The sequence below is a fragment of the Protopterus annectens genome, chromosome 4.part1, assembly GCF_019279795.1.
Source record: "Protopterus annectens isolate FY-2018-M chromosome 4.part1, PAN1.0, whole genome shotgun sequence".
In the NCBI taxonomy this organism is placed as follows: Eukaryota; Metazoa; Chordata; order Ceratodontiformes; family Protopteridae; genus Protopterus; species Protopterus annectens.
The window spans coordinates 487,319,067-487,341,384 of record NC_056734.1 but is presented as its reverse complement, the minus strand read 5'-3'; the positions used below and the strand labels follow the sequence as shown (position 1 = coordinate 487,341,384).

The 22,318-nt window shown below is 44.1% G+C and overlaps 1 protein-coding gene across 1 annotated transcript in view; it reads right to left on the bottom strand.

Annotated features, from left to right (window-relative positions):
* Positions 1 to 22,318, bottom strand: part of ATP13A3 (ATPase 13A3) — a 2,707,264-nt gene that overhangs the window by 796,614 nt on the left and 1,888,332 nt on the right. The window contains exon 21 of the mRNA XM_044070296.1: positions 14,769 to 14,893. Within this exon, the coding sequence (XP_043926231.1) occupies positions 14,769 to 14,893 (125 nt within the window). The remainder of the gene's footprint in view (positions 1 to 14,768; positions 14,894 to 22,318) is intronic.

The following is a 22,318-nucleotide window of genomic DNA, read 5'->3' as shown; positions in this document are numbered from 1 at the left end:
TTGAATGCAAACACTTGTAATTCAGAAACCTGCTTAGATGAAGTAAGAGCTACCAATAAAGCCATTTTCCATGACAGAGACTGTAGATCCACTTTATCAGAGGGCTCAAAGGGAGACGACACCAGCACTTGTAACACAAAAGTTAGGTCCCAAGGAGGGGTCGGGTCCTTAACTGGAGGCTGTAAAAGAAATATTCCCTTCAAAAAAGCTTTGCACAATCTAGAAGTGGCCAAAGAAGAATCCTTGAGTCTGACATGATAATGGGATATGGCAGCTAGCTGGACTTTAACTGTAGAGAATCTGGCACTTTGGTTGAAGATACCAGCCAGAAAGCCTAAAACCGAAGGTAGAGAAGCAGTAAAAGCATCCACCAAATTGTGGGATGCCCAAGTGGAAAACAACTTCCATTTGCTAGAATAAATCTTCTTTGTGGACGACTTATGAGCGGAAAGTAATGTATGCTTCACAGGAAATGAAAGCCCATGAACTCTAGCCATCACTGGAACTGCAGAAGCCAGGTTGTGAGCTTCAGGCTTTCCAGATCCGAATGACAATCGCCCTCCAGATTGGAAATCAGATCCTGACATTGATCCAGAATCGAAGGAGGACTGACACTATAAGACCAAAGGAGAGGAAACCAAACTTGACGAGGCCAGAAGGGGGCAATGAGGATCACGCGGCACCTCGACCTCTGTGCCTTCTGAAGGAATTTTGACATAAGAGGAAGGAAAGGGTAAGTGTACAGCAGACTGGGTGGCCAAGCATGAACTGGAACGTCTCTGGGAATCTCTCTGCTGGGAGGAATCAGGGCGAAAAACTCACTGTGCTTGGCACTGAAAGGTGAGGCGAAGAGATCGCAGCACAATTGACCTCATTTCTGGAAGATCATGTTCACCACTGACCGTTCAGAGACCACTCGTCAGGAGATAAAATGGTCCTGCTGAGTTTGTCCGCTAGAATGTTGGAACTCCCCTGAATGTGCATTGCGATAAGATGGCGGCCTGAGGAAATCGGCCATTCCCACAATCTCATGGCCTCTCGACAGAGAGGATAAGATCTGGTTCCTCCCTGTTTGTTGATATACCAGGCCACTGCCATGTTGTCCATCTGTATCGCAATAGTTCCACAGGGGAGAAATGAATACAGTACCTGCATCGCAAGAAGCACTGCCCTTATCTCCAGAACACTAATGTGTAAGTTGGTCGCTAACACTGACCATGTCCCCTGAACAGTCCGTCTCAGCCAATGCCCCCCTGATCCAAGCCGGGAGGCATCCGTGGTAACTGTGGCTACAGAAGTGGGGGCCACAAAAGGGCGACCTTCTGCTAAATTCTGAGTTTAACCACCATAGTAGGGAGGACTTGCAGGTTCTGGACAGCCGAATGGGATGAGATAGGGGCTTGTCCAGAAGCGACCACTGTACTGCTACGGTCCACTGGAGAACGCACATGTGTAGTCTTGCCAAAGGTAAAATAATAAGTTATGTACCTACCATAACGTTCCATGTTAGTTGTCTTCTTCTCGCCTTCTTTCTTGCTGGTTGGGTTTGGAGCCGATCCTCGGCTCCGACTTGGCCATCTTCAAAAGCTCGAGAGCTGCTTACTGGCTCGAAGCCCCCCTATATCCCATGATGCCTAGCGATAGATACCCAGATCTCGTTTGGTAAACCTAACTACAGACATAATAACAATTATAATAATACAGTAAACTGTAGTACATGAACCTACTGGAGAGACTGATAGTCAGAAGTTATATCCAGAGAAGACTCAGCCAGTGATAAAAAAACATAAGGAACTCTTCTCAGTCTACTAGGATAGGGGGATGGAGGGTGGGACGCAAGAAAGAAAGCGAGAAGAAGACAACTAACATGGAACGTTATGGTAGGTACATAACTTCTTAATGTTAAGTTGTCTATCTCGCCTTCATTCTTGCTGGTTGGGACAGCGTCCCTAGCAGCTCAACCCTGGGTGGCTCATCGGAACAGACTCTTCAGAACAGTGGAACCAAAATCAGCTATGCTCCTGGAGGCCACATCCAGCTTATAATGTGAAATGAAGGTGTGTGGATTAAGCCCATGTAGCTGCTGCACAAATAGTTTCCATTGGCAATCTGGCCTGAAAAGCCACTGAAGTAGCTAGAGCTCTAGTGGAGTGACCTTTTGGTTTAGCAGGAAGCTCTTTATTCCTTAACTGATATATAAATGTAATAATAGATGTCAACCACCTAGATAAGGTTACTTTCAACACCGGTATACCTTGTTTACCCTCAGCACAGGACAGGAACAACTGGTCTGATTTTCTGATTTGCTTGGTTCTATGTAAGTAAAAGCGTAATTGTCTATGAACGTCCAACTGATGTAACTTGTATTCTGCCTTGATGGAATAATTTGGACAAAACACAGGTAGGTCAATGGACTGATTCAAATTATTATCAAAAGTAACTTTTGGAAGAAAGGAAGGGTTAGTCTGAAGAGAAACTCTATCCTTGTGAAAAACTAGGTAAGGAGGACGAACACAAAGAGCCTGAAGTTCAGAAACTCTTCTAGCCAATGTAACTGCAACCAGAAGAAGGGTTTTCCAAGAAAGAAACTTTAAGGAACAAGAGGCTGCCGGTTCAAAGGGGGGCAGTATCAGGGAAGCTAAAATCAAATTCAGATCCTACGGAGGCAGGGGATCTCTTACTGGGGGGCTGAGTAGAGTGGTCCCTTTAAGAAAGGCTTTACAAAGCTTATGGGACATGATGCTTGTATCAGATAGGCCCGTATGAAAGTCTGAAATGGCAGCTAGCTGAACTCTAATCGTGGCAGAAGAGGATCCAGCTCGAAAAAGTTCCGCTAGAAATTCTAAAATATGGTGCACAGGGGCTGAAAAGGGATCTATATTCCTGTTCTCTGCCCATAAGGAAAAATGTTTCCACTTACTAACATAAGTTTTTCTAGTGGTAGACTTATGCGAGGATAAGATGATTTCACGCACCGAGTGGCAGATGTTTGGAAGCCTGGCTAAGGTCGGAAGTGGAGAAACCAAGCAGTGAGCTGGAGAGATTGAAGAGATTGGTGCAGCCCGCCCGATTGATGGATCAGGAGGTCTGGAAGTGGGTCCAGGATCCAGGGCTGCTCCAGAAGGTGATGATGCAAGAACGGGAACCAAATTTGTTGAGGCCAGTAAGGGGCAATGAGGATCATCTTGCATCCCAATGTAGTAGCTTTCTGTATTAGTTTGGGAATCAGGGGAAATGGAGGGAATGCATAAAAAAGTCCCTGAGGCCAATCGTGAACTAGAGTGTCTCTGGGGAAGTGGCCGGGAAGAGGGAGGAGAGAGAAGAAATTGTCGCACTTACTGTTGAAGGGGGTGGCAAAAAGGTTGCAGCAAGGCTGCCCCCATTTGCGGAAGATTTTGTCCGCCACAGTCTGATTGAGAGACCACTCGTGAGGCATGAGAATTTCTCTGCTCAGCCTGTCTGCTATAACGTTGGACTTCCCAGGGATGTGTGCTGCTATCAGAAACCGTTGGGAAGAGATCGCCCACTGCCAAATTCCGAGTGCTTCTCGACATGAAGGGTAGGACTTGGTTCCACCCTGCTTGTTGATGTACCATACTACTGACATATATTGTCTGTTTGAATTGCAATGGTCCCGGTGGGAAGAAAGTTCTAAAGATCTTGCAACGCTAAAAGCACTGCTCTCATCTCCAAGACGTTGATATGCAGATGGTACATGTGAGGCTGCCAGGTGCCTTGGACTGTTCTGCCCTGAAAATGCCCCCCCCACCCGATCAGGGAGGCGTCCGTGGTTACCATAGCTACTGGAAGAGGGAGAACAAATGGTCTGCCCTGGCGTAATGATGGGGAAACCATCCACCAAACAAGTTGGTTTTTGCATGACTGTGTGATCACTATCATGTGAGACATTGGGAGTTGCTGGAAGGACCATTGAGAGAACAGCATCCACTGAAGAATCCTCATGTGAAAACGTGCAAGGGGGACTAGTATGATCACCGCTGCCATGAGACTCAATGTTTATAGGACGAATCTGGCCTGAATCTTTTTGCATCCTAATAAGACCTGCACATGTCGTCGAATAGCTAACACTCTCTGTCTACTGGAAGTCTCGCTGACATGTCCTTTGTATTTAAGTTTGCGCCTATAAAGGTGATAGATTGACAAGGTGATAATGAGGACTTTTTGAAATTTATTGTGATGCCTAGTTTGAAGCACGTTTGGATGGTGTAGTCACTGGCTCGCAGCAGGTGATGCCTGGTCATTGCAGTAAGGAGCCAGTCGTCTAAATATAGAAACACCTGGAATCCTTGTCGTCTCAGGTGAGCGGTAACTACTGCCAAACATTTGGTGAACACCCTGGGGGCTGTGGTGAGACCAAAGGGCAGAGTTCTGAACTTATAATGACTGGCTCCCAGCCGGAAGCGGAGGAATCTTCTGGAGCGTCTGTCCATTTTGATATGGTAGTACGCGTCCTGAAGATCTATGGAGCACATCAAATTGTCCTGACCCAGAAAGGGTAAAATGGACTGTAGCGTGACCATCCGGAACTTCGTTCTTTGAACAGACCTGTTTAGTCTGCTGAGATCCAGAATGGGTCTCCAGTCCCCTGTCTTTTTTGGTACCAAAAAGAACCTTGAGTAAATTCTGGATCATTGTTGGTCTGCTGGGACTGACTGGATGGCTCTTTTTCTTAGCAGTTTTGAAATTTCTTGAACTGCTTGATCCGTTAGATTGGGTGGAACATCTGGAAGGGATTTGTTGGTAAAGTGTGGAGTGCAAAAGAAGGGGATTTTGTAGCCTTCGGATATGATAGAAAGAACCCATTTGTCTTGTGTTATACTTTGCCAGGCTTTTGGGTACAGAGATAATCTTCCCCCGACTGCCTCCGAAGGTGGACAGCCGGGCAACACTTCAGGGATGCTGGAAGGGCTTGTCAGAGAAAGATTCTCTTTGGCCCTAATTTTGAGGACCCCCACCGCCCCTAGGGCGGCGTCTATTGTTGGTCCCTCCTCTGCCGCTGGAGGGAAACTCTCCACGTGCGTCAGGCACGGCTCCCTGGGGTTTCCGGAACCACATTTTCCCACTCTTCTTATCTTTAGGATACGGTCTTGAAGGAGTGGAAAAACGGACTCCCACAGCAGAGAGAGTCTTGCCTTCCTGCTCACACCTGGTAAGGGTATCCTTCACCTGTGGTCCAAACAGAGCAGAACCATCAAAGGGGGTGTTGGTGAAAGACACCCTGAAGGGTTCCGCAAAGTTGCATAACCGCATCCAAGCAGGTCTCCTCAGAGCCACGCCTGTGCCTGCGGCCCTACTCGCGCCATCGGCTGCATAAGAGATGAGTCACATGGAGGAGTTTACTACCGAATTTAGAGTCGCCAGCTGGAAGCCAAACTTAGCCTGAGCCCCCGCAGCTGATGGATCTTGAAGTGCATCTCCTAGCTCTTCAAGGAGATCCCTGTGAAGGCGGGTATAATGGCACAAATAGTTTGGAGACCTCATGGAGAAGGTCGCTGAGGAAAACATCCGCTTCCCATATCTGTCCATTGTCCTAGATTCCTTTTTAGTGGCCGCTGCTACCACCATGGCATCAACGGGATCACCCTTGGTCAGAAATTGCTGGTCTTGAGGGGCAGTAATGAATTTTGTGGGCCTGCAGGGAGTTGGTTCCATTGTGTCTGGAGCTGACCACGCCTTTCGAGCCACCACAGATATCAGTGGATCGAAAGGCGGAGACACCCAGGAGGTGGAGGGTCGGGATCCAAACGCATCCAGGAATACAGACATCCCCGGAAGGGTTAAGGGTAGTCCAGTTCCCCCTCTGCCTACGAATTTCAAGGATGTCTGAGAAGGAGACGTCCTCAGAGGGGGGTCTCGGGGACCATTCCGACTCCTCTAAGTTGGTATCTGAAGTGACAGACTCAGGGGAGTCAACATGCTTCCTCTTGCATTTCCTCTTTCGAGGGGGCTCCTCTGAATGAATGGGGGAGTCCTCGGAAGAGGACGATACACCCAATGGGGTGCCCTGGAGCGCTTGTTCCCCACGCTTTGGGTCTGGAGGAGGGGCCGATGCAGGAGCAGGCACCATGGGGGGAGGAGCCAATGAGGCTGACCAAAAGGCTGACTCAGATGCCAGCACACTCCTCATGACCTCGAAGGCGCACCTTCCTGATATCGGAGAAGGCTCCGAAGAGACCGGGATCCTCCCCAGCACTGAGAGAGACGGCTCCGAAGCTGATGTAGAAGCCGAACTCACCTGCGCCGAAGCTCCGAGAGGGAGAACAGGGTCGGACAAGGGTCCGATGCCACTCGCCCCCTCAGAGCCGACGAGGGAGTCCCGGTGCCCAGATCCCTCCAAGGACGGCACCATGGAAGAGATCGGAGCCGAAGAAGGAACCGAAAGGGGAGGTATCGGTGCTGACGGTCCCACGATTCTAGCCTCAGCATGCTCCGGCTCCGAACTCAATGGATGAGTCAAAGGAGGAACTATTGCAGAGACAGGTAGAGCCGAACCCTGATGAGGGGAGCTGGATAGCATTTTAGCCAGGGCCTGCGATTTTAAAAGCCTGCTCACCACTCTCTCCAAATCATGGTCAGAAAGTCTAGACGACCGAGAAGAGTGGGATCGATGACTTTGCTCCGATTGCAACAAGGGTGACCCTGGAGCCGAGTGTATCGACTCCAAGGATGGTGACCTGGAGCGTTTTCGACTCCCTGATGGTTCCGACAGAAGAGTCGGGGCCGACTGGGAGATAGGTACTTCGGCTCCAGTCGGAGCCAAAGTTGACTTGGAGATAGGTACTTCAGTTCCAGCCGGAACCGAAGTTGAAGCAGAAGCCACAGCCGGCGACGGCTCCGAACTGGAAGCCGATGGCTTCAACGGCCTGGAAGGTTTCACTGACTGAGTCTTGGCCGGTGATCCTTCAGGTTTAAGCAAACCCCTAAGGATAATCTTATTCCTACGCTCCTGCAGGACTCTTGGACTAAAGGCGCGACACACCGAACAAGAGTCCTGCAGGTGTAGGGCGCCCAAGCAGTTGACCATCTGTCAGAGACATTTTCTGACAGCATGAGTCACACTTCTTGAATCCAGACACTTTCGTGTCTTTGGACATTCCTGTAAAGGAAAATTCAAATACAAAGAAAGAATACAAAGGGAAGTAGGTAACTAGAAAAAAACACACACAGTCCACAAAAGTTACCACACCCTAACAGCACACACACTCTGTAATATATGACCTACAAACTAACACAATTTCTATGAAAAAAATTTTTCTACCTTGAAAAAGAAAACAAGGATAAGCCTCTAACTAAAATTGCTTACCTTAAAAAGGCAAAACTGGAGTGGGGGAGGGAGGGGAAAACTCTCTAAGAAGAAAACGAGTTTACAAGAGGGGAATTAAACACTAACAAATATCACAAATCCTACAACTATGTATGACACTAAGTGTTATAACTAATAATATATAAAAAGTTCTAATATTATCAATAAAGAGAAAAAATACGACCTGAGCCAGTAAACGCAACCTCGTAGCAGAAACGGCAAACGTGATCTGGGTATTTAGCGCCAGGCATCATGGGACATAGGGGGGCTTTGAGCCAGTAAGCAGCTCTCGAGCTTTTGAAGATGGCCGAGTCGGAGCCGAGGATCGGCTCCGAACCCAACCAGCAAGAATGAAGGCGAGATAGATAACTTAACATCAATGGTTGCTGCCATAGATCCCAGAGCTTGGAAGATTTGGGCTTCTGACGGCAGATGTGTTTCTAGAAGGGCATGCACATGGAACTGAAGAGATTGAATCCTGTCACTGGTGAGAAAAACCTTTCAAAGAGAAATGTTTAACAATGCTCCAATGAATTCCAGGGAATGGAGAGGCTCCAATTTCGATTTGGGCAAGTTTATTGTGATGCCCAAGGTCGAGGCTGACTGAAGAAGCTGGTCCCTGGCCTGAAGATGCTGCTGCTTTGGTGGGTGCAGCTAGAAGCCAGTCGTCCAGGTAGGGGAAGACCTGTATCCCCTGCAGCCTGAGATGCGCTGCGAGTACTGCTACCACCTTGTTGGACACCCTGGGGGCTGTGGTGAGGCCAGAGGTGAATATCCTGAACTGATAATGCCTGGCTCTTGATTGGAAGTGTAGGAACCTCCTGTGGCACTTGTCCATCTTTATGTGGTAATATACGTCCTGGAGGTCTACAAAGCACATCCAGTAGTCCTTATGAAGGTAGGGAAGGACAGACTGAATAGTAACCATCTGGAAGTTTGTCTTGATGGCAAACCTGTTCAAGTGGGTGAGATCCAAGATTGGTCTGTGTCTGCCCGTCTTTTTGGGTGCCAAAAAGAACCTTGAGTAGATGCCTGATCTGGATAGCTCTGAGGGGACAGGCTGGATGACTCACTTGTTGAGCAGCTTGGAAATTTTGAGTTCAGCTGTCTCCCTGTGAGCAGGTGGAACATCTGGGAGAATCTTTTGTGACTTTGGTGGGTGAAGAAGGGGCATCAAACAGCTGCTGGGTATTATTCTCAGCACCCATTGATCTGGTGTGATGGTTTCCCAGGCTGATGGATGGAGAGAAAAGTGACCCCAGACTGCCTCCTAGGTGGGGCAGCCAGGCAACACTTCAGGGTCGCTGGAAGGGCCTGTCCAGGTGAGAGTCCCGAGACACTTGTTCCCTTGAAGCCCTTCTACCTCTAGGGTGGCATCTAAACGAATCATTCCCTGATCTGCCTCTATGGAAAGAGTCTGCCAGTGCACTTTGATGGAAAGCTCTGGACTCCTGGAACCACAGCTTCTTACTACCTCTTTGATATCTGGAGTACAAACATTGAGGAGTAAAAAAAGTGAATTCCGATGGCAACAGGGACATACTGTCCTTCTCGCACTGTGCTAAAGTATCCCTCACAGATGGACCAAACAGGGTAGATCCATCAAAGGGGGCATTCATGAATGATGCCTTGAAGGGCTCAGAGAAATCTCAAAGCTGCATCCAGGCATGACGCCTAGTAGCGATGCCTGAACCGGCTGCTCTAGATGCTCCTTCAGTGGCATAGGAGAGAAGCCTCATAGAGATATTAGCAATGGCTTTAAGAGTGGCCAGTCTAGAGAAGACCACCTTCTCATCTGCCGACATGGACTTTTTGGTGGCAGCTGCAACCACCAAGGCATCAACAAGGACACTCTTCTGCCAAAATATCCTGTCTTGTGGTGCGCTAAGGACCCTCTCAGGGTGCATGGGGACTGGCTCCACTGTGGCTGGTTCCTTCCACGCCATACGGTCATCGAGGTCTACCAAAGGGTCCATGGGGGGGGGGGTCACCAGAAGTAGATGGGCCTTGGCCGAATTCCTCCAGGAACACTGATTCATCTGGGTTGGGCTTTTGGGCAAACCATCCACCCTTCTGACTCAGAATTTCCATGATGTCTCCAATGGAGACATCATCAGGTGGAGATCTGGGGAGCCCTCACCTTCCTCCCAGTCAGTGTCTTCGGTGAGAGACTCAGGGGTGGAGTCAATGTGCTTCCTCTTGCACACATGCCTCCGGTGGACCTCCTCGGGGGAAGATTCCAGGGAGGAGCTGGAAGCCTGGGGCTACAAAGGGGGAGTAACCCGGAGGACAGGAGGAGGCTGACCCTGAAGTGGAGGACCGGAGACATCGAGTTCAGTGTCCAGCTGGAGTAAAAAAGGATCCAGTGGGGGAGGCATTGAGGATCTCTATATCAGTGTCGAGAGAACCCTCTCCACCATGTCAAATGCTGACAGAGAGTGGGAGATCGGTGCCGCATGCATCAGCACTTAGGTGCTGAACGCTGGCAGAGCCAAAACCCCTGACCCCATCTGTGCCAATGGGGGGGCTCGGTACCGAGCTGCTCAGAGCAAATCTAGGAGGGGAAGGGAAGGCACAGAGAACCTCGATGCTGGAACCAAACCCTTGGAACCAATGCCAAGTGGACCATGACTCCAAGAATCCTCCAGCACTGAAGAAAAAGGGGCCAAGGAACTCAAGGCTGTGATGGGTGTAGAAGATACCAAAAACGTTTAAGCTGGCCCCTTGATACCGACAACTCTGACATCTGAAGACCCTGATGCCCTGGGGCTCGGGAAAGGAGGACACCCAGCAAGGGAAAGGGAAGGATCCACCGCTCCCGGTGGGGAGGGGGTGGGAAGGACCTCCAGCTAGACAGGGGTCCAGGAAAGTAAATAATGTGGGAAGAAATAGCCAGGGAATTGTTATGGCTAGGCTTGTATAGGCCCTAGGGCTGATAGCCTAGTACCAACCTATGAACCTATGAGCTGGACCTGAGCTCGTAGGAACTATCTCATCAGGTGGTCCACTTCTCTCTCTCGGACAAACAAGGGATGACCTGGCAGAGGAAGCCACAGATTCAGGCCTGGAGAGGTGCCTAGGAGAGGCCGACTCTGGGGACTCGGGAGGCAAAGATAACCTAGGCCTAATTTTGGGAGAGGTTCACCAGCACAGGGGGAAAAGTCCACCTGTTTTCATTTCTCCGGGTGCCTGTCCTTGCCTCTGGACTTCTCTCTCTTTCTCTGCTATCCTGTCCTATCCTGTCCTCTCCCCTGCTTTTACTTTCGGGTGACTTAACAGGAGGTTGAGTCGTTGCGCCAGGACCAGAAGAACTGAGTAACATACCCTTTAAAATCAACTTATTTCTCCTATTCACAAGGGTATGGGCAGAAAACCCTGCACAACTAGAACACCCAATGTCCAGGTGAGCAATGCCTAAACACAACACACAGAGTGTGGCCATCCGAGGGTGGAAATTTATGTCCACACCCAGTACATTTTTTTTAATCCTGCACCCTTATCAGATTTATCAGCCATGACAGGAAAGACTGGAAAGGGAAGAGAGGGGGAAAAAAAAAATATATATATATATATATATATATATATATATATATATATATACATACTTTTTTTTTTTTTTTTAAACAGAGAACGCAAACAGTAGGGAAAAGATTAGAAACTAGAAAAAAAAAAAAGAGATAAACAGTACCTGAGGTACGAGATTTCTCAATAATCTTAGAAAAACTCACTATAAAGATGAAGCTCAGTCAACTCGCTTGTAGCTGGAATGGCGGCAAACGAGATCAGGGGTAATGAGGGAGAGAGGGGCATTGTGGGCATGGGAGGAAATCAGTTTCGGCAATATAGATTGGATATGGCCGGCTTGGCACCAATGTCAGTACCTAAACCCACAGGTTGAAGAACAAATGAAGACAGCAATGTCAGTTCCTCTTCTAACTCTCTCCTAGGTTTATTGTTCTGTACTACAGCTACATCTTACAAAATATTACTCATCTCTACAACTTGTGACTGCCCAAAAGCCTTATGACAAGTCAGTGGAAAATGGCCATATTTAAGCTCATTCCCAAACCCTCCAGATATCAAAAGTCAATGTTTTTCAGTTAGTCCCTATACAATATTCTCATAACAACATTTCTGAAAACAATGAAAAATACAACTAACTCCTTAATACCTTCAAATCTTCAGGATCTTGCTCCAGCACCAAAATGGCTTCTGGTTAGGTAGCAGTACCATGAAAGCTTTACAAACCCTAACACATGGTATTACCAAAAACATGAAATACATATTAAATGACTGATTCTCTTAACATTGCTCTATGAACTGCAACTTAGTTGACAATCCCCTTCTACTACATTTCTTACAGCTGGCATTATTCAGTTTCCAAGTAATTCACAATTCAGTGCCTTCCTCACTAATACACACTTCAAAAGTTCAAATGGGGGTCTACCCTTTCTTCTCAGCCCCCTTCTCAAGGTTCATCCCAAAGATGACCTTCAAAACAATCTCCTTCCACCACCAATCTACTAACTCCCCTTAAACTACATTCAACTGATAACTCTCTTGTACTAGCACCTAACGTGTATTCATCCCACCACAAATAAAGGTCACATAGTCCTATGCAAAACTTCATTTACAATAAAATTCTTCTTGTTCAAATACACACAATATAAATGCTTCCTAAATAGATGCATCACCTAAAATGTAAGTTACATAAATTACTGCCCCCACCCTCTTCCTAAAGTAATAGGTAAAAAACAATTATCTATTCTGTTCTTTCTCTCTAACTTCCCCTTTCCTGTTTCCTCTCCCATCCTTTTAATTCTCCATCCATACAATTATTTCCAATTCCCTTTAACTAATCAGTTCCTCAGTGTTCTCACTCATCTCTAAACACAAATGTAAACTTTGTATATGATTACGTTACTTTACTATAAACTATTATTAAAACAGAGTTTCTTGCCTTTTTAATAACCACCACAGCGGTTTCCTCATTTCTTTATCATTATTTCCTTTTCAAGTCTGTATTAATCTGTAACCTCAGGCTGAACCTCAGAAAGGTCCATGTGGATCAGTGTTCTGCACCAGTCAAAAAACAAAATAAATTATTCCAAATACTCTGCTGAAAATATCAGCTGCAGGAAATTGACGGGATCAGAGTGGACTCTATCTGCCAAAGTGCATATATACTCCATAGCCCAATGACAGAAGGGTCCTTTCAAAACAAAATGCAACTGAATACCTGTAGACTGTCCCTATAAAGACTCAATAGGCTCATTTTGTTTTTATTTATTTTTTAGGAGATACCCTATAGTTCATAAAAATGTTTAAACATTTTCAATCTTGCTGACAGAGAATAAAGGATGATGATGTGATTAATAATCACATATACTAGAATAAGGATGATGATGTGATTAATAATCACATATACTAATCATGTATACACTACAAATGCAGTATTTTTCTTTTTCTAGGGAAAGCTTTTCTTAATATGAGTAGCACAGTATAAGGACGGCAAATCAAAAAGTACTTTCCCTGTACTGCCATGTGATTGATCATCACACCCACAAAGAGGCAGTGAGAAAAACTTTGAGCTTTGGTAGACTGCCAGAAGAAGGGTAGACATGCACCACTACCCACATGCCAAGTAAGGCGGTGTGTTTGTTGAACACCTGCTTAGTTCAGGTAGCAAAAAGACCTGACAAAAGGAAGTTGTGTGCTCTTTTATGGCCAAGCTGCCATCTAATGACTACTGTTACAGACTTCAACCATATGCCCCTAGGGATGGTCTAACTGATGAAAATGTATGACTAGAAGACTGCCGTCCTCTAGCAGCTGTATTCAAGGGGGTTTGCTTAAATGTCTTCTTGTAGCAATAATGTAACTGCGCATATTTAGGGCTACTTTTCTACCTTTAAAATTTGCACTTAGCAGCAGCAAGGACAAATGTGAAACAACTGACTAAGTCTGTAAAGATAATCTGATTTGAAGGAATAGTTTAGAGCTATACAGCTGGGGTTCATATACATAATACAGGCAGAATGCTACAAGTCAAAGTGGAAAGGGATGATGACGAAACAGAGGCACAGTTTGAGAAGTAAAGTGAGTAGGACTTCGAATGCAGGTCCATAAGCAGAACAACAAGCATATAGAATACTGAATTCATAAAGCAGCGGACAGTACTTTAAGAACCAAGCAAACACGGGAATGAAGAAAAGAGATATTGCTAACAGGGATGACTGCAAGAAGTGGGTATACAGAGAGTAGGCAAGAGGGGGCTGGAATTTACTGGAAAAAAATAGCAAAGGGAAAAGTTTTGTTTTTTGAGCAAATAACTAGAGAGGAAAAGATAATACAGTGGGATGAGGCTAAGCAGAAGTTTGGACTACAGGTTAGAGACTACCTTCAATACCAGGGCTTGATAACAGAGTACAGAAAAAGAGAAAGGGACAGGGAATTGTTAAAATGAAACATCAGATCTGGTAGTGTTTTCAGTTGCATCAAGAACAGAAGTTGATGTTAAAAAGGGGTAATTAATAGGGTATATAAAATATTGCAAGCTAACTATAAGAATCCATCAGAGGAGGTTAGAAACGATTGGGAGGAAAGAATGGAAAGACAATATACAAAGGAACAATGGGCTAATATCTATACAGCTCCCACGTATACAAGGAAGTACATAAGGATTAGGACTTTTGCCTGAGTTGCTTGCATAGCTAATGTTATTCCCCAAGCAGTCTTCTGAGAAATTTTCCTCAGGTAAATAGCAAATGCTGAAGGTGAGATAAGAGAAATGCAATTGGGATCTTTTTTTTTTCTTTTTGTGGTGGCAGGTGTAAAGAACTGACATATTGTAAAAGGAGCAAATGGTTGTAACTAAGGAAATTACTTATTATATACATTTCTGAGCTGGGATACAGGCTCTGAATTGCCTAGATGTACTTAGGCCTTTCTAAGTTTAATGCCACTGGCTCCACCAAAAGCAATTACTAGAAATGTTCTGGATTAAAATCTAAACAAAAATGGAAGAAGGGCCTTTATAATAGTGAAGGAACAAATTACATTGAAATAAATAGAATTTCTGTGGACAACATATGCAGAATAATTCTGAAGAGTGAAATTTAAAGGAAGGCAGGAACTGAGCAACATATTGGTTGTTTTATTTTCTATTACTGTATATGTACCTATATCACTTAAAAAAAAAAAAAAAGACAACCACCGTCACAGGAAGGTGAATAACACATTCAAAATCTGTCCGTCTCTCCATTTAATAAAAATCCAAGAAGGTTTCTTATTTTATAAGGTACTGCATCTGCAATAAAAGAACAGTTTGAACACAAAGTAATAGATTATATTCTGTAAAATGAGCAAAAGGGCATCTGATTTAACAAATCACATAGTTTTAATTCTGAATACTACCATTTTATATAGGAAAAACTATTCCCACCTGTAACCATTACAGTTCGGATATTGGCTTTCCGCAATTCTTCAAGAACAGCTGGGGTTTCTTCCTTCAATTTGTTCTGCAATATAACCAACCCAAGGAAATTCAAGTTCTTCTCAAGAACATCCCTGAAGAAGAAAATAAACAAGGGAATTCAGGAAGTGATGGGGGAGGAGCTAACAAAATAAACAAAACATACAGAAATCTGGTCACAATGAAACTGCCATACCAGAAGATCTTCAAGAACTTAATTACTTTTTCACATAAACAGAATGTTAACTGGCAGTGACAGAATATTAAACAGTTGCCTTCTGAGGCAACTATTATTAATTATAATGAACACCATTAATGAACACATGCATACCTTATTCTTAATATATTTTTGAGAGTGAAGTGGAAGCTGCAGAATGCCATACCTCCACTTCCTCCAGCCTGCCCCCTTCCTGAAGAGGAAACTAAAGAAAAATGTTTAACAAGGAAAAAGAAAAAAGAAAAAAGAAAACACAAAGCCCTTCCACAAACAATACTCACATTCTATGAGGCAACATTCATACACCAAACAAAATAGATAAGAGAAGTGTAAACATGCTTGGATTTCCTTCTGCCTTAACATAAAGTGACTAAAATCTAAAGGATCATTCTCCAAAGAAGTCACTGAACAAAAGTAAGAACCCCCTCCCTTTAGCAAAGCCATCTAAATATATGTTTGAGCAGAAGAAAATTAAAGTTATGTACTCACCATAACTATGCATCTGTTTTTTTCCATTTTCATTCTCCCTCGCCATATGGGTTACGGATCCAACCTCAGCTCCGATTCAGACGCATATTACAGTCTTACGGATCCAACTCTTGAGCTCCACGAGCTCTACCCTCTACTCATAATGCCCCAGCCATCCTACAATACACCTCAGATCGTGTTTGCTGCCTTATAAATCCTAAAATAGAATAGGAAGAGGAAATAACAGTAAAGCTAGGGCTTAAACCTAGAACAAAAGTTTCCAAAATATTTATAAGATCACTCCAGAAGATGAAAGGAAGGGGGAAAGAGGTTGAGGAGTTGAGAAAGAATGAAAATGGACAATACAGATGTATAGTTATGTTGAGTACATAACTTTTAATATCTGATGTTGTCCTTTTCATTCTTACTCCATATATGGGACACAGTCCCCAGCTACTTGAATCTTGGGTGGCCCTCATGGAAGGCTATTCCAGAGAACTGCCGAACTAAAAGCAACTCTGCTTCCAGAGGTCAAATCTAGCTTGTACTGAGCAATAAAGGTATGAGCATTAGACCAGGTAGCTGCTGCACCAATGTCAATGGAGGTTCTAGATCAGAAGGCAGAAGAAGTGGTCATGCATCTACTTGAATGTGCCTTAGGATGCTTTGACAGGGAGAGGCCCTACTGCAGTGATGGCAAACCTATGACATATGTTCACCAACACTAGAGTTACCAAAGAAACTGAACAAAAATATAAGAAATACAAGACCCTTCCCCACTCAGAGATTAAAATGGATTCTCACCATCCATATCAGCACATTATCTGTCATCACATCAGCCGCACAGTTCATTTGACTTCCAACCACTGAGCAGGAAGCTCATTTTAAAGGCACAAGTGTGATATCTGTAACTGCAGTCTCCAAATGAGCGCGTGCTTGAAATCAGCTTTTGCATTTGATGCACATGTGAAGTGCATTGAATTATTTTGTGCCAGGAACCAGTTCAACAACACTGCTGCAGAGGTAAGGAAAAGTTATTAACCTCAAAGACTACTTTGGTATAATGTCTCCAGAGTCTTCACAGGGCAGTGCTGCCCTTGTTTTCTCTTTGTGGTTACACTTCTGCAAAGGGCAAGTAGTCTGCATTTCTAACCATATGCTTTTTACATTCCTGTCAACTGTCCTGCTTAGTCCCTTCTAAAACTGGAGACTTTTTACAGTTAGTAATGACAATAATTAGATTTATAGACTTATTTCACTTCAGAAAATGTATATTAATTCATATTAATTTTATTCTGTTTACATGGGGGAGGGGGGTGACACACAAGCAGAGTCAAGTTAGGGTATTTTCCGAATTTCTGACACACTGAGCCCAAAAGGTTCGCCATCACTGCCCTATTGAGTGTATACAAAAGAAATGCAGCCAGTAATCTATTTGGGCAGGGTAACTTTAGAAACTGGTGATTCCAGTCTGTTTGATGAGAAACAAAAAAAAAAACAAACTGGTCTGATTTCCTGAAATATTTTCTCCTGTGTAGATACAAATGTAGTTGTCTATGTGCATCTAAAAGATGTAGCATGTACGCTCCCCTGTGTAAAAAATTAGGGAAGAAGACATGCAAATGAATTGTTGGTCTGATATTCAATTCAAAAGCTAGTTTTGGTAAGGAGGATGGGTTGCTTCATAAGGTAGCTCTGTCTCTGGGGGAGGTAGAATAAATGGACGACTCAAAAAAATCTCATCCGAAAGAATCCACCAAGAAAGATGATTTTTGCATATCCTGGTGAGTTTGACTGGGAAGGACACAGGATGTTGCAGAACAGACAACTGAACAGCTAGATTCCATTGGAGAACAGACAAAGTAACATGCCAAGGGAACGAAGATTAGGGCTCATGCCACTGAACCTAGAGAACAAGTTGGGCTGGAGGGGCAGGGTGGACAAGAATTTGCTGAACATGAAACTTGACTGTATCCACACCATGTGTTCAACTGGGCACCAATGAACTCTTGGCTCTGTACTGGATGTAGCTGTAATTTGGAGATGTTGACTGAAATGCCCAAACTTTGACAAAGTTGGAGCAAACATTTCCTGGACTGTTCTAAGAGATGCCTGGGTTGGAGCAGTTAGAAACCAGTCATCTAAATATGTACACACCTGGAATCCCAGTAGTCTCAGGTCAGCTACCACCACTGTCATACACTTGGTAAACACCCTGGGGACTGTGGTGAGAGCAAAGGGCAGGACTCTGAATTGACAGTGACTGGCCCCTTGCCAAAACTGTAGGTATCTTCGGGAGTGTCTGTTCATCCTGATGTAGTAGTACACGTCCTGAGGATAGACTGAGCACATCCAATCATCTTTGTGCAAAAACGGCAGGATAGACTGAACCATGACCATTCGGAACTTTGACTTCTTCACAAATAAGTTCAGGTGGCATAGATCCAAAACTGGTCTCAGTTCGCCTGTCTTCTTTGGCACTAAAAAGAACCTTGAGCAAATTCACAATAATCTTTTGTCGGATCACTCTTTTGTCCAGCAGCTTTTGAATCTGTTGAGCTGCAGCTTCTCTCTGACTGGGTTCAATATCAGGAAGCTTTCTTCTTTTGGTTGGGGGAAACTGGAAAACTGGCATGACATAACCTCTGGATAGTATTTTTAGTACCCAAGAATCTTTTGTTGTTGAATCCCAGGCATCTGGGTTCAAATACAAGTGCCCCCGACGGCCTCCAGAGGTGAACAGTCGGGCAGCTGTTTAGGAGCGTTAAAATGATATATCCAGGAAGGAATCTCAGAAACCCTGGTTTTGCAGGCCTCTCCTGCCACAGGGATGGTGCCTTCTTTTTGAACTCCCCCCTCTGCCCCTGGAGTTGTTGTCCCTGCATGGGTCCAGGAAAGAACCCTGTGATTTATGGAACCACATTTTCTTGCTCCCCCTTTGATTCTGGAAAAAGAATCATTGAGGGGTAAAGAGCCAAAGAAGGACATTCCATCAAAAGGGGCATTGAGGAAAGAAGACTTGAAAGGCACCAGCAAAATTGCATAACCGCATACAGGTATGTCTCCATACTGCAATGCCTGAGTCGCCAGCCTGTGAGGTACCCTCTGCAGCATGGGATAGCAACCTCATGGACACAGTGGAAATGGATAATAGAGTGGTCAGTTGTGAAGACGACCTCTTATAGTCTTCTACAGACATGGGCTCCAAGAGGAATTTGGAGAGCTCCTTGGTCAAATCCCTCTGCAGCCATATTAAATGCACTAAATAATTCAAGGACCTCAAGGCAAAGTAGCTGAAGCAAATATGATCTTTCTAAATTTGTCCAACACCCTCAACTCTCTATTAGGGGGATGGACAGAGAAGCTCTGCTCAGCTAGCTCCTTTTGTTGTGGCTGCTGCCACAACCATAGTATCAACAGGGACTCTTTTGCTCCCATGGGGGTCTGTCCATTGGTGGTGCCAAAATTTTGTCTGGACATCAGAGAATTGGTTCAACAGAGTCTGGTTCCCTCCATATCCAGCGACAGACTAGGTCAGTCGAGGAAGTCACCTAAGACTTATGGGCCAGAAACAAAAGCTTCCAGAAAGATGGACTCCTCTGAGGAGGAAGTATATGAAGCTCAACCATCCTTCTGCTTAAGAATATCCAGAATGTCTCCAAATGAGACATCATCCTATGGGGATCTGGGGGAACCTTCCCCTTCTTTGAAGTCAGTATCCTCTGAGAGAGATTCCATAGGGGAGTCTATGTGCCTCCTTTTGCACATTCTCTTGTAGCGAACCTCCTCAGTGGGATGCTCTGGGAAGGTATCCAAAGAGTGGAAGTTCCTCTAGGGAAACTCTTTGGATGCAAGTAGATCTGATGGGATCAGAGCTTGGACCTGCTGGAGGAAAAGGTGCAGGATCCAAGAAAGAGACAGAAACCAGATCTCATGGATGAGAAAAAAACCCTCTCCACTACTTTGAATGCAGAAGGACCGGGAGAAGCCATGGCAGGGTGCACTGAGGCCAAAACCTCCAAAGCAGCCAAGACTCAACCCTGTCCAGATCCATAACTTGAGGAGGGAGCAAGACCCAAGTTATCCAGCACCAAAGCTCTGAGGGGCAAGGATGGCTCTGACAACACTGGAATAGATCCTGGTCCCCCAGATCAGACTCTGATGCTTCGGCTCTGGGATTCGCACCAATCCAAAGGAACAGGAGTAGAACCAGAGAGGGAAATTGTCAGATTTGAAGACCTAGCTGTATCTGGATTAGACACACAATCTCTTGGGGCTCTCGGATCAGAGGGTTCTGAAGATATGGGATGGATCAGAGAAGGAGATATCACTAGATGGGAAGTAAAGGGTAGGCTCACTGATCAGATGGGAGACAGAGACAGAATAACCCCATCTGAATCTAAGCTCTGAAGAACTTCCCCATCATCCTATCCACATCAGCCTCAGAAAGACTTCCGGAGGATCTAATAGTCAATGTAGTGGACTGTGGCCTTGATTATCTCCTCTGTGTCATTTGAAGAAAAGGGGAATGGAGCTAAGGAAATAATGGATCAATTGTGAACCTGGAAGGGCAAGTTCAAGGAAAAGACGAAAAGAAGGAAGAGAACAGCAATCCCTTAAGTACCAGTTTGTTTCTTCTATCAGAAATTGCTCTAGAGTTAAACATGGCACAAACATAGCGATCAGTAGATAGATGTGCCACTCCTAGGCAACAAACTCACTCCCTGTGGGCATCAGAATTTTGTGCCCACAGAAAGTGCATTTTTTTAAAGCCAGTTTGTTTCTTAGTCATCACTTAAAGAAGGAAAGAGAGGAAAAAAATAACAGTAACATTTTTTAAACAGAAAAACTACCAGTAATGATAGTAAGAGTACCCTAAAATGGGGTAGGAAAGTAAGAGCAAAAAAGGTATAGACTAGTACAAACAATGGTACCCTATGTGAATACCAAGTCCATAGAAAATATAGTCAGAAAGGAGATCTAAAGAAAGAAAAAAATGATAAACTTGTTAAGCATAGAGGGAGGACAGCAGAAAAATACACAATACAGGTTTACTGAAGTAAAAACTGCTCAAAAATTCTGCAAAAGCCTAATAACAAGCTCCTGAGAGAGGATCCATGTTTGTGCGAGATGCCAGCAAATGAGATATGAGGTATTATAGGATGACAGGGGCATTATGAGTAGAGGGAGGAACTCAAGAGTTGGACCTGTAAGTCTGTAATATGTGGCCAAGTCATATCTGAATTCAGATCAGTAACCCATATGTTGAGGAAGAATAAAAAGGAAATCAAATCTAAATAATAAAACAACTATACACAGAGTCCTTTTGTGTATTTACTAACTCGGACAGACAGGCCAACACTTCCTGCAAGAAGATGAACAAACCAGTCCTCAATGTTAAAAAAACAGTATAAGAGACCCACAAGTGCAATGCTAACACAAAGCACTTAAACTAGCTGGAAATCCTTCGTTGAAGACAATTTCAAGACAGTATTATAGCAGTAACAATGACAAGAACATTTTTTTAAATAGAAAATCCAGTGAAATTCACACATAGAAGCAGAAAACACTAGCTATTACTCAAAATAACTTGTGCGATTTAAGAATCAACTTTGTCTAGATGGCACTGGATACACGTAAAACACTTCTGGAATGCAGGCTAGGACTCCAAACATTACCGAGCTCCAGGAAAGTGAGCATGAGACAATACACAATAAAGGAGGTTTACTTAAGAGCAATATAGGTTTGCTGGGTGGGCACTCAGTATCATGGATCTATGAAAAACCATGGGTTGGAAAAGTGCATAAATAGCTTAAACAACAGTCAAAAGCAATGAAAGAGGGGTGAGAGGGACTTTGAAAATCAGATCATCATAAGGGGTGGAGGGCAGAAGAGACACAGCCTTATAAAACAGCACCAACAAAAAGGTGGGAGGATTTGGAAAATGTTGTTTAAATACAGGGGGAATATACATATGGCCATAGATGTTTGGTATAAGTAAAATCACACTGAAAATATTTTAAAACTGTTAGATGAGTATGCACCATTAAGAAAATTACTAATTGATATTGTATGCTGTTTGGTCAAAGTCATATTGGTTAACAGGCTACAAAATGAGAGATTCTCAGCCTGCAGACTGACATATTCTGCCTCTAATGGTACTGGAATGGGTGGGAGGATGGCATAATGATTATGGTGTTTACCTTACAGATACAAGGTTTGATTCTCACATGGGGTAATTGGCTAGGCGTGAAATAGCCCAATCTATGAACCTAATCTATGGAATGCAGCTTACGTTCTTTGCTTCTTTGACAAACTATGACTGATTACAAGAGAAATGAGCTGCTTTGTCCATATGGCTAACAAGTTTGAACTTTTGAAAAGAACAACATTTGAAATATCTAATGAAATTAAAGTGGAAAGGTTAAAAAATGCGCACTAATTACAGGAATAAACACATTGTAGGAATAAATAAAAATTTAAAGTGACAAATAAATGAAATAAGGTAGATAGCATGTTTGGCTATCTAGCAACACATGGATAAATAGACAGCTTTGGAATTAAACTATTTAATTTGCTAGCTACAGGCAAATGAAAAACTAATGATTATAGGTGCTCTCCACACCAAATATGTAAATCAAGTGTTTGAATTCTGATTAGAAAAGACTGGAAGAAGCTTTACACTGCTTCTTTTTAGAGTGTTAGCTCTACTGGCTAAAGAAACATATCCATGTAGTTTAATATGCTGTTTACTTTTTGGGGTTGGGAGACAGTTTTGTGTTGTTCTTGTGAAAACAGGACATTAAGATCATTTGGGACAACTTATCCAAAAATA